At 46.7% G+C, this 17,660-nt stretch overlaps 1 protein-coding gene across 2 annotated transcripts in view; it reads left to right on the top strand.

The window, feature by feature from the left end:
- Nucleotides 1-17,660, top strand: part of LOC142104601 (solute carrier family 66 member 2-like) — a 58,658-nt gene that overhangs the window by 28,263 nt on the left and 12,735 nt on the right. For both annotated transcript variants that reach the window (XM_075189372.1, XM_075189371.1), the window contains exons 3-4: nucleotides 2,373-2,598; nucleotides 5,788-5,921. In XM_075189372.1, the coding sequence (XP_075045473.1) occupies nucleotides 2,405-2,598; nucleotides 5,788-5,921 (328 nt within the window). In that variant the 5' untranslated portion in view covers nucleotides 2,373-2,404. The remainder of the gene's footprint in view (nucleotides 1-2,372; nucleotides 2,599-5,787; nucleotides 5,922-17,660) is intronic.

Raw genomic sequence — 17,660 nt, 5'->3', positions numbered from 1 at the left:
CACCAGCTGACCTCTTACTGTCTCATGTTCATGTAAAGCCCACACCAGTAATAAGGTTCTAGATGTTACAGAGAGACCCCCAGTCACTTGGAAGTGACAGAATATCTGTGTATATACGTATGTACTTGTTACTGGCGCAAAACGACATTGTTTCCTATAGATCACCAGCTTATCTCACACAGTGTCAGATCTGAGCACATAGAGACTGTTCTGTGTCCAACAATAACTATTATACTAAACATCGGTGACATCACAAGAGCCCCTGTTACATCTTATCCTGCATGTGTTTTATAGCCGGGAAATTATATACATAGAGCTTATTAATGAGAGATTACATATATGTAGAGAGCATGTTAACGGATACTAACATTTGTGTTTTTAAATTCCAACTTGTATTCCCACCAAAGCCTGTTGGGATAGATTGTGAGAAGATTTAGGGGTGTTATGAATGAATTGGGGGCGTGATATCACATTGTTACTTTTCAGCTGTATAATTGTGGTATATGTAAGGCTGGGTACACACTACAAACACTTTCACCCAATTTATCATCACTAAAGATTTTACAAACGACTGACGTTCCACTCAGTCTGCCGGTAGATGTGTACACACTACACACACTACACACACTATACACACTACACACACTACACACACTACACACACTACACACACTATACACACTACACACACTATACACACTATACACACTATACACACTACACACACTACACACACTACACACACTATACACACTACACACTATACACACTACACACACTATACACACTATACACACTACACACACTACACACACTATACACACTACACACACTACACACACTACACACACTATACACACTATACACACTACACACACTACACACACTACACACACTATACACACTACACACACTATACACACTACACACACTACACACACTATACACACTATACACACTACACACACTATACACACTACACACACTATACACACTATACACACTACACACACTATACACACTATACACACTATACACACTACACACACTATACACACTACACACACTATACACACACTATACACACTACACACACTATACACACTATACACACTATACACACTATACACACTACACACACTACACACACTACACACACTACACACACTATACACACTACACACACTATACACACTACACACACTATACACACACTATACACACTACACACACTATACACACTATACACACTATACACACTATACACACTACACACACTACACACACTATACACACTATACACACTATACACACTACACACACTATACACACACTATACACACTATACACACTATACACACTATACACACTACACACACTATACACACTACACACACTATACACACACTATACACACTACACACACTATACACACTACACACACTATACACACTATACACACTATACACACTACACACACTACACACACTATACACACTACACACACTATACACACACTATACACACTACACACAAGCTACCTTCAGATCTGTGCTCCTCATCGGGTCCTGTAGTCGTTTAGATAATGACAGCTCAATATTCATTCATTCCTGTCACACTGATAACCGCCTGGTTATAGTTATCCACACGTCCTTACAAATGTCTTTAGCTTCAGTGACTCTGAAACAAAATATTCCCCATGACTCTTTAATCCCTATGGAGATGGTGATCGGGAGAGCATACACACTGCAGGATCGGAGGCGGTTGGAATGAGATTATTCATTTTACCGACCAATCAAATGAACCGGCAATCAGTGCTTTGGAAGGACTATTAGTCATCGTGTAAGTGTACACACTACTGCGATATTGGGCCTAAGTGTCGGTGATTGGCCGGATAATCGGCTGAAAAAGCTGTAGTGTGTGCTGTAGAAGTAATATATATAATAAATAATGTACCCCCCCCCCCTTCCCCTGCTGTCAATACGTACGTCACCCAAGTGACTGATCCATTTATAGTTTTTAGACGATTCGTCTCCTAGTAAAGAGGACATCTCTTATAAAGAGACAACGTTACAGCAGATGTAAAACATATAATAATTCCCATTAAAGGGAATTAAACCTAGAATACAAAATGATTAATTAGAAAAGGCATCTTATAACATTCACTAATATAGGGGGACATATTGTACATTATAGAACCTTGTGCGATCAGCCACTTCCAGCATTCAGATCACCATACGGTTTACAGACACAGGGCCCAGTGTGCATGGGAGAAGTGCTTCCGCCGTGGTGCCAACCTTATGCCAGATATCTTCAGCTCTGACGAGATCCTGTACATGATGTAAGTTTTCACATAATACTTCATATTTTAGGGCTATAAAGGAGGCTGTTGGAATAGAAGAACATGGACTATCCTGAGGATGATATAGACTCCTGGCCGGTCCTTTCATGGGCATCCAGCTTTCTAATGGTGTTCGGAGGAGCGGTCCCCTACATCCCCCAATATCAGGAGATTAGGAGGACGTCTAGTGCCGACGGGTTCTCCACCTGGGTGTGTTTGGTTCTACTGGTCGCCAATATCCTCAGAATATTTTTCTGGTAAGTGGGAAGCGATACGAATATAGACCTCAGCGCCAACTGCATGTAGGGTGGGAGCACAGTTACAGAGGACCCCCCAAATGTAAGCCTTGTGTACCCTCATCTAATCTGCTGTGTTCACTGACCCCGGGAATTAGCATTGACACAGTCGGCACGGAGCAGGGACACGTTACAGCGTTACAGACCGCCTGATCAAAGGTACGATTAGAAGCCAACCTGGCTTATTCACTCTCATGACCCGTGCCCGGTACACCCCAAGGGTAGCTGATTATAAGTGACTCCAGCACATGGACTGATGGCTGCCTTCTGACAGGCAGTGGTTAAAGGGTAAGTCCTCCTGGAAACACCCTCCCCAGCCCCCAGCTATATCTCCATTATCCAGTCCTGCCAGTCTCCGCTGTGGGTACTCCCTTACCCAGCAGGATGTCCTTGTATCCCTGTCTCAGTATAATGTGTCACAGCCGCAATCTATCAATAAAGCAATATCCAGCTGACTGGAGCGGTAATGGTTATCTTACTGCATGGCTCTGCCAATCTGAGGAACTCTGCGCACACGTGACCCGGCTAGCTAGACTTGGGCATTTCAGATCCAGCTGGTGGGCGGAAAAATAAATAAATAACTTATTAAAAAACTGATAAAAAAGTAAAAGGTAACAGTATTTTAAAACCATCTGACACTTTCAGTGACTTTCTGCAATCACCATCCTGAGATAGCAATAACAGAATGAGGATTACGGTGGCAGAAGAAAGTCACACGTTACCTCCGCAATTACCAGAGAGTCGCAGATCAGTGTCCTCTACTCTGCAGCAGCAGTAATGGGGACAGCTCCATTTAAACAACTTTCTTTAGCACTTCTCAAAAGTTCCGACTTCCCAGATAACACTGACACAACTCCTGATATCTAATCTTCCAGTGTAAGTGGTTTATTCTGAGTTATATTTACTAGTAATTAGCGGGGGAATCACTGTTCATGTATCACAAGAAGTATTATCTGCCATCACACAGCTGGACCGCGCACAGTCAGACTGTTACCAATGTGCAGATTTCACCATTTCTCTCATTACAGAATGGAATTAGCCTCAAGGGCTGTTTTGTATCTTGTTGCTTTTCTGAGTTTACATTGTAATTATTAAACCCGGTGACGTGTATTCAGCATTGCTTGTTCAAGGGTTCTTTTTTAATGATTAGTCTAAAATATTTCTACTTGTCACGGGGCACTTAATTAAATCCAATTCTTGTAACTGTCATGTTTCTTTTAACTTCCACTTGGTTTCCTCAAATGATTTTAGCCCCTGAAATGTGCCTAGAATTAATGTGAGTGTATTAATGAGCAGCTTCTGATGTCCGTGCCAGTAATAAGGCTGAGATAATGGGGAAATATGAAAGGACAGATACAGTCTCATTCGATGCCGTCCCTACGGTTATCCCAGCGTAACAAATCCTGTATCGGGAAGGTCAGCGCGATGACTGAGCAGAACATTTCTGTTGTTACAAGGTATCATTACTGTCTGAGCAGTTTGTGGCCTCGTTAGTTTGTGTTTATTGACCAATGAATGAATGGAGGGATGCACAATACCACATACAGGGGCATATTCAATTAGCTTTCCTGTTCGCTGGATCGCGCCGGAACGACCCGCAAAGTCAATCCACGGTACCGCAATAACTTGGATTTTCATTCGCAGCCCATAGGGTTGTGTACGAAAATCCGTGCTATTGTGGTACCGTATTACCGGCAATACTGCGCATGTTTCGCGGTAACGCGAACCGGGAAGCTAATTGAATATGCCCCACGGAGTTCATTTGTCATTTATTGATTATGTGTGCCCCAAATTAGTTTGTTTCTGTCCTGATTATACCTCACAGGTCTCTGAGCCAGACAGGCACAGACTGACCAAAAAAAGGGAGAGAAATGACTGTAAACTAATCTCTCAGTATCCCATGTGGCCTGTGCAGACCGCCGGATAGGCCACAGTCAGCCCAGGCTGCTGTCAGTTGGCTGCAGACAAAATCTTGATCAGTTTTGGGACAGAGGGCAAATGTCATTAGCAGAGCGTGTAATAATGTATTATACAGCTGGAGTGAAGGAGAAATATGAAGTACAGTGGCCATACAGGGGAGTCAGGGCGATGTGTGTGATGTCACTCGTACGCCAGTTGCTGCCACTGATGGTGGTAAATGCAGTACATCTAGGCAATGGTGCCACAATGGTCTTCCATTGTCCCCACCCATGCAGAGTCATGTGTCATGTGACGGCACCGCCCATGCAGAGTCATGTGTCATGTGATGGCACCGCCCATGCAGAGTCACATGTCTTGTGATGGCACCGCCCATGCAGAGTCACATGTCTTGTGATGGCACCGCCCATGCAGAGTCACATGTCTTGTGATGGCACCGCCCATGCTGGTTCATATTACAGGTACAGGGATTCCTCCTGACCTATTCTCTCCCGGAGATATTTGTCTGCTCTAGAACTTAGCACTCTCTTCAGGAATGAATTTGGACTATTGATACTAGCGCATATATATATATATATGGGCATCACTGCGCTATAACCTGGTCAGTCTGCAGAGAACCTTTACAACCAAAAAGATGTATAAAATACATTATAATACAATACTGAGTGTGACCCTAGACTGGTTAGGGCTGTAAGGGCCATTTATAAAATGAGCTCCAGTCAATCACACAAATTATTATTATTATTGTATATTTATAGGGCGCCACAAGAGGTCCGCAACATCATATAGAGGACAAACAACAAGACAGCAGATGGTATAACAGTACAATACAGTAAACAAATGACACTACAACTCTCAGCACTGCTACTGGGGGCAAGGGGTACATTCAGCGCTGAAACCTGTGCCCATCAGTGTGACACAACTAACAGGTTTAGAGCCACCGAAAGACACAATGACACAACCATGCTGAGAGATATGGCAGCGTGCAGGGCAGGTCCAATTCAGACGTTATTTCCTGGCTGGATGGTGACATAATGCCCTTCTCTCTGTAATTTATAGTATCCAACCTTCTGGCTCCTTTACCTGGTAATGATATGTGTGTTACAGGTATAATACTGTGGGTTTGTGCTTTATGTGTAGGTATTAGTGACTCCTGTGTACTCACCACTGACCTTCTGTACTCAGGTTACAATGCAGCCTGTTCATCATCACTACTTTCTTCTTCTTCTACAGGTTTGGGAAGTTTTTTGAGTACCCTCTTCTGTTACAGAGTATCCTGATGATCATCGTCATGTTTACTCTACTAAACCTCTGCTGCTCAATGCAGACAGCCAACCGCGTCTCTACAAAGCAGTACTTCTTTACAGGTGAGCAATAGATGTGTTTACATGAGGTCATTCTATGTGATATATAAGTACCCTTGTTCTAGAGGAGGTATAAATACCCGCATTCTATGTGATATATAAGTATTCTTGTTCTAGAGGAGGTATAAATACCCGCGTTCTATGTTATATATAAGTACCCTTGTTCTAGAGGAGGTATAAATACCCGCATTCTATGTGATATATAAGTACCCTTGTTCTAGAGGAGGTATAAATACCCGCGTTCTATGTGATATATAAGTATTCTTGTTCTACAGGAGGTATAAATACCCACGTTCTATGTGATATATAAGTACCCTTGTTCTACAGGAGGTATAAATACCCGCGTTCTATGTGATATATAAGTACCCTTGTTCTAGAGGAGGTATAAATACCCACATTCTATGTGATATATAAGTATTCTTGTTCTAGAGGAGGTATAAATACCCACGTTCTATGTGATATATATAAGTACCCTTGTTCTAGAGGAGGTATAAATACCCACATTCTATGTGATATATAAGTACCCTTGTTCTACAGGAGGTATAAATACCCACGTTCTATGTGATATATAAGTACCCTTGTTCTACAGGAGGTATAAATACCCGCATTCTATGTGATATATAAGTACCCTTGTTCTACAGGAGGTATAAATACCCGCATTCTATGTGATATATAAGTACCCTTGTTCTAGAGGAGGTATAAATACCCGCGTTCTATGTGATATATAAGTATTCTTGTTCTACAGGAGGTATAAATACCCACGTTCAATGTGATATATAAGTACCCTTGTTCTAGAGGAGGTATAAATACCCGCATTCTATGTGATATATAAGTACCCTTGTTCTACAGGAGGTATAAATACCCGCGTTCTATGTGATATATAAGTATTCTTGTTCTAGAGGAGGTATAAATACCCGCATTCTATGTGATATATAAGTACCCTTGTTCTACAGGAGGTATAAATACCCGCGTTCTATGTGATATATAAGTACCCTTGTTCTACATGAGGTATAAATACCCGCATTCTATGTGATATATAAGTACCCTTGTTCTACATGAGGTATAAATACCCGCATTCTATGTGATATATAAGTACCCTTGTTCTAGAGGAGGTATAAATACCCGCATTCTATGTGATATATAAGTATTCTTGTTCTAGAGGAGGTATAAATACCCGCATTCTATGTGATATATAAGTATTCTTGTTCTACAGGAGGTATAAATACCCACGTTCTATGTGATATATAAGTATTCTTGTTCTACAGGAGGTATAAATACCCACGTTCTATGTGATATATAAGTACCCTTGTTCTACAGGAGGTATAAATACCCGCGTTCTATGTGATATATAAGTATTCTTGTTCTACAGGAGGTATAAATACCCACGTTCTATGTGATATATAAGTATTCTTGTTCTACAGGAGGTATAAATACCCGCATTCTATGTGATATATAAGTATTCTTGTTCTACAGGAGGTATAAATACCAACGTTCTATGTGATATATAAGTACCCTTGTTCTACAGGAGGTATAAATACCCGCATTCTATGTAATATATAAGTATTCTTGTTCTACAGGAGGCATAAATACCCGCATTCTATGTGATATAGATATAACTATCCTTGTTCTATATGATATATAAGTTTAGTGCTTCATGTAACCCTGAACAATTTCTCATTAGGACACCACTAATTATCTTGATTAGAGTCTGACTGCTGTCATTAGTAAGTCTGGCACATCTGTTGTTAACACCGCGCCTGGGGAAGAATTGCTCTGTGACCGCTGTACATGGTTTGTGTCACTGCCAACGAGCAGGCGAAACGCGTCAATCATATCACACAGTGATTATGCACAATGCTGTTTGCATGATTGCTTGTTACTTATTGTTACCTTGTATTGATTTACTTTAAGGACTGGACATTTACAGATGTTACTTTGTAGATAATGGAAGTGTTTCTTGCTATTGGGTATGACACGGAGCTGCTCTCTCTCAGTTGTACCTGTTGCAGAGCTGTGTCACATCACAGTAACCTCATGCTAGTACTACAATGTTGTAAAGCACAGAGAGGCAGCCACAGAGGGGCATTATGTGTACAAACCAGTCAAATAAAGAGAAAAACTTGTACAAAGTAACAGTTTACATCATATCCACGACACAAGGTCTATTTTATGATAAAATTCATTGAAAAAGATCAGATTTTAAGACCTATTCATAGAAGAGGAAAGATCTTGAGTTTGGTGATGAATTTTCAATAATTCAGACTGAAGTTTTTTTTTCATTGATAACTTTTATTAAAGTAATTCTATCGTTTTCAAATAAGCATTGCATAGGCGATTGTATTGTGTTTCCAAGGCACAAAGTAATTTATTTTAGCAGATGTAAAAAGTTAACAGTTCAATACATGATTATTATATAATACAGTACAGTACAGCCAATACCAAAAGATACATACATACCGCTGCGTTCGCATGCGCCTCGCTGTGCTCCCATGGGTACCAGTGAACAGTAGTTCACTCTTGAATACTGTGGTCAGAGAAAGACTGAAGCTAGTGGGAGCGCAGCTATGAATATATACATTCAGTGTTACAGAGAGAACAACGCAGATGACGTGGCTTGCTTTTTATAGGTCCAGACTTTCAGGTGGGTCCAGGGTAAACAGGTCATAGGCTAGTTCAAACAAACCCCCTCAAAGGCTGAGGGTCAACATTCCAGATGATTCTCCCGCCCAGAAATCAGTTACAAACTAGTCCATTAGCATTTTACAGTTTGATATCACTCTGACTATTTATTCCCTAACATCAATAACTAGAGTATGCAATATGGGATCTTTACGGCGAAAGAAACCGGACAACTGCTGATGAATAGGGGAATAAAAATGATATCAGACATGACACATTTCCTATAACCTGAACCTTAAATAACACTAAAGTGTACATATAATCATAATATATAAACTAATAATAAACTAAATACTGTTTGCTCATAAATCACTGTGGATCGGAATAATTTTATATATGAAATATATAAATAACTAAATGTTGTAGTGCGAGTGTGTGCGTATTTTACCGTGTGATCGCAGGATGCCACGTGTAGCGTGTATACTGAGTGCAATCCCACAACAAAACAGTGTTAACCAATATATTTTCGTTCATCCAATTATACGACTTCGACACTTTTCAGTTGGAAAAATAATGATAAAAAGAATGAATTTTATCCATATGTACAAACACACTTCTGCTACACTTACATTTCTGTGATTGTGACGTTGAACTGGTATCAAGTATGTGTGAATTAGACAGATGGAAGATACTATTACGTATTCTCATGACTACAGTGACAGGCCACTTCTATACTACTAGACTGTCTGCTGAATCTGTCCCCTCCCCGTACTAGAACTATGGAATAAATGTGATCAGCGTTTATCTCCTGGAGCCTGGTCTTCTGTTCTCTGTATTATGTACAGCAGCTTAGAGTGAGGTTTTGTTGCACTTTGACATTTGGAAACCCCCTCTAGAAATCCTGTGTTTCCCTCTATATTGGTGAATATTTCTTATGTAATCATGAAGCTGACATCAAAGTTTATGGGGCATATTTAATTAGGATTCACGGCCACGATTCTGCGCGGCTGTCGGTGTAAAGTGTCATAACGGTACCCCAACATTGTGCGCACGGATATCTGCGATGTTGCGGTACCGGGATCCGTGCCACCACGCGTAATCACGGGCACGACTCCTACTTGAATATGTCTAATATGCAGTGATTAAGAAAACCCTTTTATTACAGCTGATACCTGGGTACCCTGAGTACTATGCAGTAACTTACACTGGGGGGCCACCGGGACACTCGTCCCCCCACAGCAGGGGCGTTCTCCTTGCAGCTGCACACTATGTGAGGGTCCATGGCGGCAGAGACAGAGGATCCAGCCCGGCCGCTCTGATTGTGTTTTACACACTCTGTCTGTTCCTGCCTAATGGACCTGCACACAGTGTGCGGCTGCAGGCAGAGGTAAAGTACAAAAAAGGGGGCAGGGACTAAATCACCCCCCCCCCCCCCCCCCCCCCCTAAAGAAAAAAAAAATCTAGATCCACCCGTGGGCCAGTTAGACCCACAGTCATCAGAGTTATGACATCCTGTATGGGGCAGGTATTACTGCAGTAAGCCCGGCCCTCCACTAGGTGGTGTTATTCACTCTGAAGGTCCTATCCATGATCGTGGAGGGTGATTATAACAGTGTAACTGGAAGCTCCCGCCAGGGTTCCCACACCGTCCCTGCTCTGAACCTTCACACATATTCAGTACAGAATGGGGTCCTCCAGAGAAGTAACAACGATAAAATACTATTACATAACAGCAATGAGTTGTTCTTTATTGCTGCAGTAAGTGTTCGTTTCATAGATTAATCCCCTTTGTTTCCTGATTGGTGCTGGCTTGGCACAGCGGTCTGGCATGATTTTATCAGGATAAGGGATTACTGAAAATTGATGATGATGATGAAGGGGGATTATTGATGGAGGATAATAGGGAATTAATTGAGGATGATTATGAAAGACTTTTAAAGGTGGAGTATGAGGGGGTTAATGATGGAGTATGAAGAGTTAATGACTGACGTACCATGAGGGGTTATTGATAGAGGTTAAGGGATTAATGATGGAGGATGAATGGTTAATGATTGGTGGGTAAATGTTCACTTTAATGAAACATACATCTTAGGTGCACACCCTGGTAAACTGCTGGACACACCTATAATTACATCTCTACATGCTGTAATCATTGTCCAGAATCCATTCCCCTAATTCAACGTCATGTTCTCCCTTTGTAACAGATGCATCACTCTCGGGGTCTTGTCACAGAGCTCTCGTGTAGTGTCAGACCAGCACTCTCGGGGTCTTGTCACAGAGCTCTCGTGTAGTGTCAGACCAGCACTCTCAGGGTCTTCTCACCGAGCTCTCGTGTAGTGTCAGACCAGCACTCTCAGGGTCTTGTCACAGAGCCCTCGTGTAGTGTCAGACCAGCACTCTCAGGGTCTTGTCAGACCAGCACTCTCAGGGTCTTGTCACAGAGCCCTCGTGTAGTGTCAGACCAGCACTCTCGGGGTCTTGTCACAGAGCTCTCGTGTAGTGTCAGACCAGCACTCTCGGGGTCTTGTCACAGAGCTCTCGTGTAGTGTCAGACCAGCACTCTCAGGGTATTGTCACAGAGCCCTCGTGTAGTGTCAGACCAGCACTCTCAGGGTCTTGTCACAGAGCCCTCGTGTAGTGTCAGACCAGCACTCTCAGGGTCTTGTCACAGAGCCCTCGTGTAGTGTCAGACCATCACTCTCAGGGTCTTATCACAGAGCTCTCGTGTAGTGTCAGACCATCACTCTCGGGGTCTTGTCACAGAGCCCTCGTGTAGTGTCAGACCAGCACTCTCAGGGTCTTGTCACAGAGCCCTCGTGTAGTGTCAGACCAGCACTCTCGGGGTCTTGTCACAGAGCTCTCGTGTAGTGTCAGACCAGCACTCTCAGGGTCTTCTCACCGAGCTCTCGTGTAGTGTCAGACCAGCACTCTCAGGGTCTTGTCACAGAGCCCTCGTGTAGTGTCAGACCAGCACTCTCAGGGTCTTGTCAGACCAGCACTCTCAGGGTCTTGTCACAGAGCCCTCGTGTAGTGTCAGACCAGCACTCTCGGGGTCTTGTCACAGAGCTCTCGTGTAGTGTCAGACCAGCACTCTCGGGGTCTTGTCACAGAGCTCTCGTGTAGTGTCAGACCAGCACTCTCAGGGTCTTGTCACAGAGCCCTCGTGTAGTGTCAGACCAGCACTCTCAGGGTCTTGTCACAGAGCCCTCGTGTAGTGTCAGACCAGCACTCTCAGGGTCTTGTCACAGAGCCCTCGTGTAGTGTCAGACCAGCACTCTCAGGGTCTTGTCACAGAGCCCTCGTGTAGTGTCAGACCATCACTCTCAGGGTCTTATCACAGAGCTCTCGTGTAGTGTCAGACCAGCACTCTCAGGGTCTTGTCACAGAGCCCTCGTGTAGTGTCAGACCATCACTCTCAGGGTCTTATCACAGAGCTCTCGTGTAGTGTCAGACCAGCACTCTCAGGGTCTTATCACAGAGCTCTCGTGTAGTGTCAGACCATCACTCTCGGGGTCTTATCACAGAGCTCTCGTGTAGTGTCAGACCATCACTCTCAGGGTCTTATCACAGAGCTCTCGTGTAGTGTCAGACCATCACTCTCAGGGTCCGGTCACAGAGCCCTCGTGTAGTGTCAGACCATCACTCTCGGGGTCTTATCACAGAGCTCTCGTGTAGTGTCAGACCATCACTCTCGGGGTCTTGTCACAGAGCCCTCGTGTAGTGTCAGACCATCACTCTCGGGGTCTTGTCACAGAGCTCTCGTGTAGTGTCAGACCAGCACTCTCAGGGTCTTGTCACAGAGCCCTCGTGTAGTGTCAGACCATCACTCTCAGGGTCTTGTCACAGAGCCCTCGTGTAGTGTCAGACCAGCACTCTCAGGGTCTTGTCACAGAGCTCTCGTGTAGTGTCAGACCAGCACTCTCAGGGTCCGGTCACAGAGCCCTCGTGTAGTGTCAGACCATCACTCTCGGGGTCTTGTCACAGAGCTCTCGTGTAGTGTCAGACCAGCACTCTCAGGGTCCGGTCACAGAGCCCTCGTGTAGTGTCAGACCATCACTCTCAGGGTCTTGTCACAGAGCCCTCGTGTAGTGTCAGACCAGCACTCTCAGGGTCTTGTCACAGAGCCCTCGTGTAGTGTCAGACCAGCACTCTCAGGGTCTTGTCACAGAGCTCTCGTGTAGTGTCAGACCATCACTCTCAGGGTCTTGTCACAGAGCCCTCGTGTAGTGTCAGACCATCACTCTCAGGGTCTTATCACAGAGCTCTCGTGTAGTGTCAGACCAGCACTCTCAGGGTCCGGTCACAGAGCCCTCGTGTAGTGTCAGACCAGCACTCTCAGGGTCTTGTCACAGAGCCCTCGTGTAGTGTCAGACCATCACTCTCAGGGTCTTGTCACAGAGCCCTCGTGTAGTGTCAGACCATCACTCTCGGGGTCTTGTCACAGAGCTCTCGTGTAGTGTCAGACCAGCACTCTCAGGGTCTTGTCACAGAGCCCTCGTGTAGTGTCAGACCATCACTCTCAGGGTCTTGTCACAGAGCCCTCGTGTAGTGTCAGACCAGCACTCTCAGGGTCCGGTCACAGAGCCCTCGTGTAGTGTCAGACCAGCACTCTCAGGGTCTTGTCACAGAGCCCTCGTGTAGTGTCAGACCATCACTCTCAGGGTCTTGTCACAGAGCCCTCGTGTAGTGTCAGACCAGCACTCTCAGGGTCGGTCACAGAGCCCTCGTGTAGTGTCAGACCAGCACTCTCGGGGTCTTGTCACAGAGCCCTCGTGTAGTGTCAGACCATCACTCTCAGGGTCTTGTCACAGAGCCCTCGTGTAGTGTCAGACCAGCACTCTCAGGGTCTTGTCACAGAGCCCTCGTGTAGTGTCAGACCAGCACTCTCAGGGTCTTGTCACAGAGCCCTCGTGTAGTGTCAGACCATCACTCTCAGGGTCTTGTCACAGAGCCCTCGTGTAGTGTCAGACCAGCACTCTCAGGGTCTTGTCACAGAGCCCTCGTGTAGTGTCAGACCATCACTCTCGGGGTCTTGTCACAGAGCTCTCGTGTAGTGTCAGACCAGCACTCTCAGGGTCTTGTCACAGAGCCCTCGTGTAGTGTCAGACCATCACTCTCAGGGTCTTGTCACAGAGCCCTCGTGTAGTGTCAGACCAGCACTCTCAGGGTCCGGTCACAGAGCCCTCGTGTAGTGTCAGACCAGCACTCTCAGGGTCTTGTCACAGAGCCCTCGTGTAGTGTCAGACCATCACTCTCAGGGTCTTGTCACAGAGCCCTCGTGTAGTGTCAGACCAGCACTCTCAGGGTCCGGTCACAGAGCCCTCGTGTAGTGTCAGACCAGCACTCTCGGGGTCTTGTCACAGAGCCCTCGTGTAGTGTCAGACCATCACTCTCAGGGTCTTGTCACAGAGCCCTCGTGTAGTGTCAGACCAGCACTCTCAGGGTCCGGTCACAGAGCCCTCGTGTAGTGTCAGACCAGCACTCTCAGGGTCTTGTCACAGAGCCCTCGTGTAGTGTCAGACCATCACTCTCAGGGTCTTGTCACAGAGCCCTCGTGTAGTGTCAGACCATCACTCTCGGGGTCTTGTCACAGAGCTCTCGTGTAGTGTCAGACCATCACTCTCAGGGTCTTGTCACAGAGCCCTCGTGTAGTGTCAGACCAGCACTCTCAGGGTCTTGTCACAGAGCCCTCGTGTAGTGTCAGACCAGCACTCTCAGGGTCTTGTCACAGAGCCCTCGTGTAGTGTCAGACCAGCACTCTCAGGGTCTTGTCACAGAGCCCTCGTGTAGTGTCAGACCAGCACTCTCAGGGTCTTATCACAGAGCCCTCGTGTAGTGTCAGACCAGCACTCTCGGGGTCTTGTCACAGAGCCCTCGTGTAGTGTCAGACCAGCACTCTCAGGAGCCGGTCACAGAGCCCTCGTGTAGTGTCAGACCAGCACTCTCGGGGTCTTGTCACAGAGCCCTCGTGTAGTGTCAGACCAGCACTCTCAGGAGCCGGTCACAGAGCCCTCGTGTAGTGTCAGACCAGCACTCTCGGGGTCTTGTCACAGAGCCCTCGTGTAGTGTCAGACCAGCACTCTCGGGGTCTTGTCACAGAGCCCTCGTGTAGTGTCAGACCAGCACTCTCAGGGTCTTATCACAGAGCCCTCGTGTAGTGTCAGACCAGCACTCTCAGGGTCTTGTCACAGAGCCCTCGTGTAGTGTCAGACCAGCACTCTCAGGGTCTTGTCACAGAGCCCTCGTGTAGTGTCAGACCAGCACTCTCAGGGTCTTGTCACAGAGCCCTCGTGTAGTGTCAGACCAGCACTCTCAGGGTCTTGTCACAGAGCCCTCGTGTAGTGTCAGACCAGCACTCTCAGGGTCCGGTCACAGAGCTCTCGTGTAGTGTCAGACCAGCACTCTCAGGGTCTTGTCACAGAGCTCTTGTGTAGTGTCAGACCAGCACTTTCAAGGTCTTGTCACAAAGCCCTCGTGTAGTGTCAGACCAGCACTCTCGGGGTCTTGTCACAGAGCTCTCGTGTAGTGTCAGACCAGCACTCTCGGGGTCTTGTCACAGAGCTCTCGTGTAGTGTCAGACCAGCACTCTCGGGGTCTTGTCACAGAGCTCTCGTGTAGTGTCAGACCAGCACTCTCGGGGTCTTGTCACAGAGCCCTCGTGTAGTGTCAGACCAGCACTTTCAAGGTCTTGTCACAAAGCCCTCGTGTAGTGTCAGACCAGCACTCTCGGGGTCTTGTCACAGAGCCCTCGTGTAGTGTCAGACCAGCACTCTCGGGGTCTTATCACAGAGCCCTCGTGTAGTGTCAGACCAGCACTCTCAGGGTCTTATCACAGAGCCCTCGTGTAGTGTCAGACCAGCACTCTCGGGGTCTTGTCACAGAGCCCTCGTGTAGTGTCAGACCAGCACTCTCAGGAGCCGGTCACAGAGCCCTCGTGTAGTGTCAGACCAGCACTCTCGGGGTCTTGTCACAGAGCCCTCGTGTAGTGTCAGACCAGCACTCTCAGGAGCCGGTCACAGAGCCCTCGTGTAGTGTCAGACCAGCACTCTCGGGGTCTTGTCACAGAGCCCTCGTGTAGTGTCAGACCAGCACTCTCGGGGTCTTGTCACAGAGCCCTCGTGTAGTGTCAGACCAGCACTCTCAGGGTCTTGTCACAGAGCCCTCGTGTAGTGTCAGACCAGCACTCTCAGGGTCTTGTCACAGAGCCCTCGTGTAGTGTCAGACCAGCACTCTCAGGGTCTTGTCACAGAGCCCTCGTGTAGTGTCAGACCAGCACTCTCAGGGTCCGGTCACAGAGCTCTCGTGTAGTGTCAGACCAGCACTCTCAGGGTCTTGTCACAGAGCTCTTGTGTAGTGTCAGACCAGCACTTTCAAGGTCTTGTCACAAAGCCCTCGTGTAGTGTCAGACCAGCACTCTCGGGGTCTTGTCACAGAGCTCTCGTGTAGTGTCAGACCAGCACTCTCGGGGTCTTGTCACAGAGCTCTCGTGTAGTGTCAGACCAGCACTCTCGGGGTCTTGTCACAGAGCTCTCGTGTAGTGTCAGACCAGCACTCTCGGGGTCTTGTCACAGAGCCCTCGTGTAGTGTCAGACCAGCACTTTCAAGGTCTTGTCACAAAGCCCTCGTGTAGTGTCAGACCAGCACTCTCGGGGTCTTGTCACAGAGCCCTCGTGTAGTGTCAGACCAGCACTCTCGGGGTCTTGTCACAGAGCTCTCGTGTAGTGTCAGACCAGCACTCTCAGGGTCTTGTCACAGAGCCCTCGTGTAGTGTCAGACCAGCACTCTCAGGGTCTTGTCACAGAGCCCTCGTGTAGTGTCAGACCAGCACTCTCAGGGTCTTGTCACAGAGCCCTCGTGTAGTGTCAGACCAGCACTCTCAGGGTCTTGTCACAGAGCCCTCGTGTAGTGTCAGACCAGCACTCTCAGGGTCTTGTCAGACCAGCACTCTCAGGGTCCGGTCACAGAGCCCTCGTGTAGTGTCAGACCAGCACTCTCAGGGTCCGGTCACAGAGCCCTCGTGTAGTGTCAGACCAGCACTCTCAGGGTCCGGTCACAGAGCCCTCGTGTAGTGTCAGACCAGCACTCTCAGGGTCCGGTCACAGAGCCCTCGTGTAGTGTCAGACCAGCACTCTCAGGGTCTTGTCACAGAGCCCTCGTGTAGTGTCAGACCAGCACTCTCAGGGTCTTATCACAGAGCCCTCGTGTAGTGTCAGACCAGCACTCTCAGGGTCTTGTCACAGAGCCCTCGTGTAGTGTCAGACCAGCACTCTCAGGGTCCGGTCACAGAGCCCTCGTGTAGTGTCAGACCAGCACTCTCAGGGTCTTGTCACAGAGCCCTCGTGTAGTGTCAGACCAGCACTCTCAGGGTCCGGTCACAGAGCCCTCGTGTAGTGTCAGACCAGCACTCTCAGGGTCTTGTCACAGAGCCCTCGTGTAGTGTCAGACCAGCACTCTCAGGGTCCGGTCACAGAGCCCTCGTGTAGTGTCAGACCAGCACTCTCAGGGTCTTGTCACAGAGCCCTCGTGTAGTGTCAGACCAGCACTCTCAGGGTCTTGTCACAGAGCCCTCGTGTAGTGTCAGACCAGCACTCTCAGGGTCCGGTCACAGAGCCCTCGTGTAGTGTCAGACCAGCACTCTCAGGGTCCGGTCACAGAGCCCTCGTGTAGTGTCAGACCAGCACTCTCAGGGTCCGGTCACAGAGCCCTCGTGTAGTGTCAGACCAGCACTCTCAGGGTCTTGTCACAGAGCCCTCGTGTAGTGTCAGACCAGCACTCTCAGGGTCACAGTGACTCCTGGCTTTGTCCATTGTAGCATTTATATAAATGATCCACAGAGGTTGTGTTTCCCCTCAGATTTCCTCTTTGTTAGAGCTTAATTCTGACTTTGCTTCTCCAGATTGCATTTTAATTCCATTCAAGGTAAAATGAATTAGTTCATCATTAACTGGCTGCTGTCTGGATCTGGCTATTGAATTATACAATACAATATTAAAATAGACATATGTACCTGAGTGCATTTTGTATTAAAAGGTTAATGATTAGAATAGAAATACAATATCATATGTAAAAATATGTAAAAAATATTATCATTTGACTTTGAAGTTTACTTAAAAAAATTAAAGT

This window comes from Mixophyes fleayi, chromosome 10 (genome assembly GCF_038048845.1).
Source record: "Mixophyes fleayi isolate aMixFle1 chromosome 10, aMixFle1.hap1, whole genome shotgun sequence".
Classification (NCBI taxonomy): domain Eukaryota; kingdom Metazoa; phylum Chordata; class Amphibia; order Anura; family Limnodynastidae; genus Mixophyes; species Mixophyes fleayi.
This window is presented reverse-complemented; position numbering and strand designations above follow the sequence as displayed.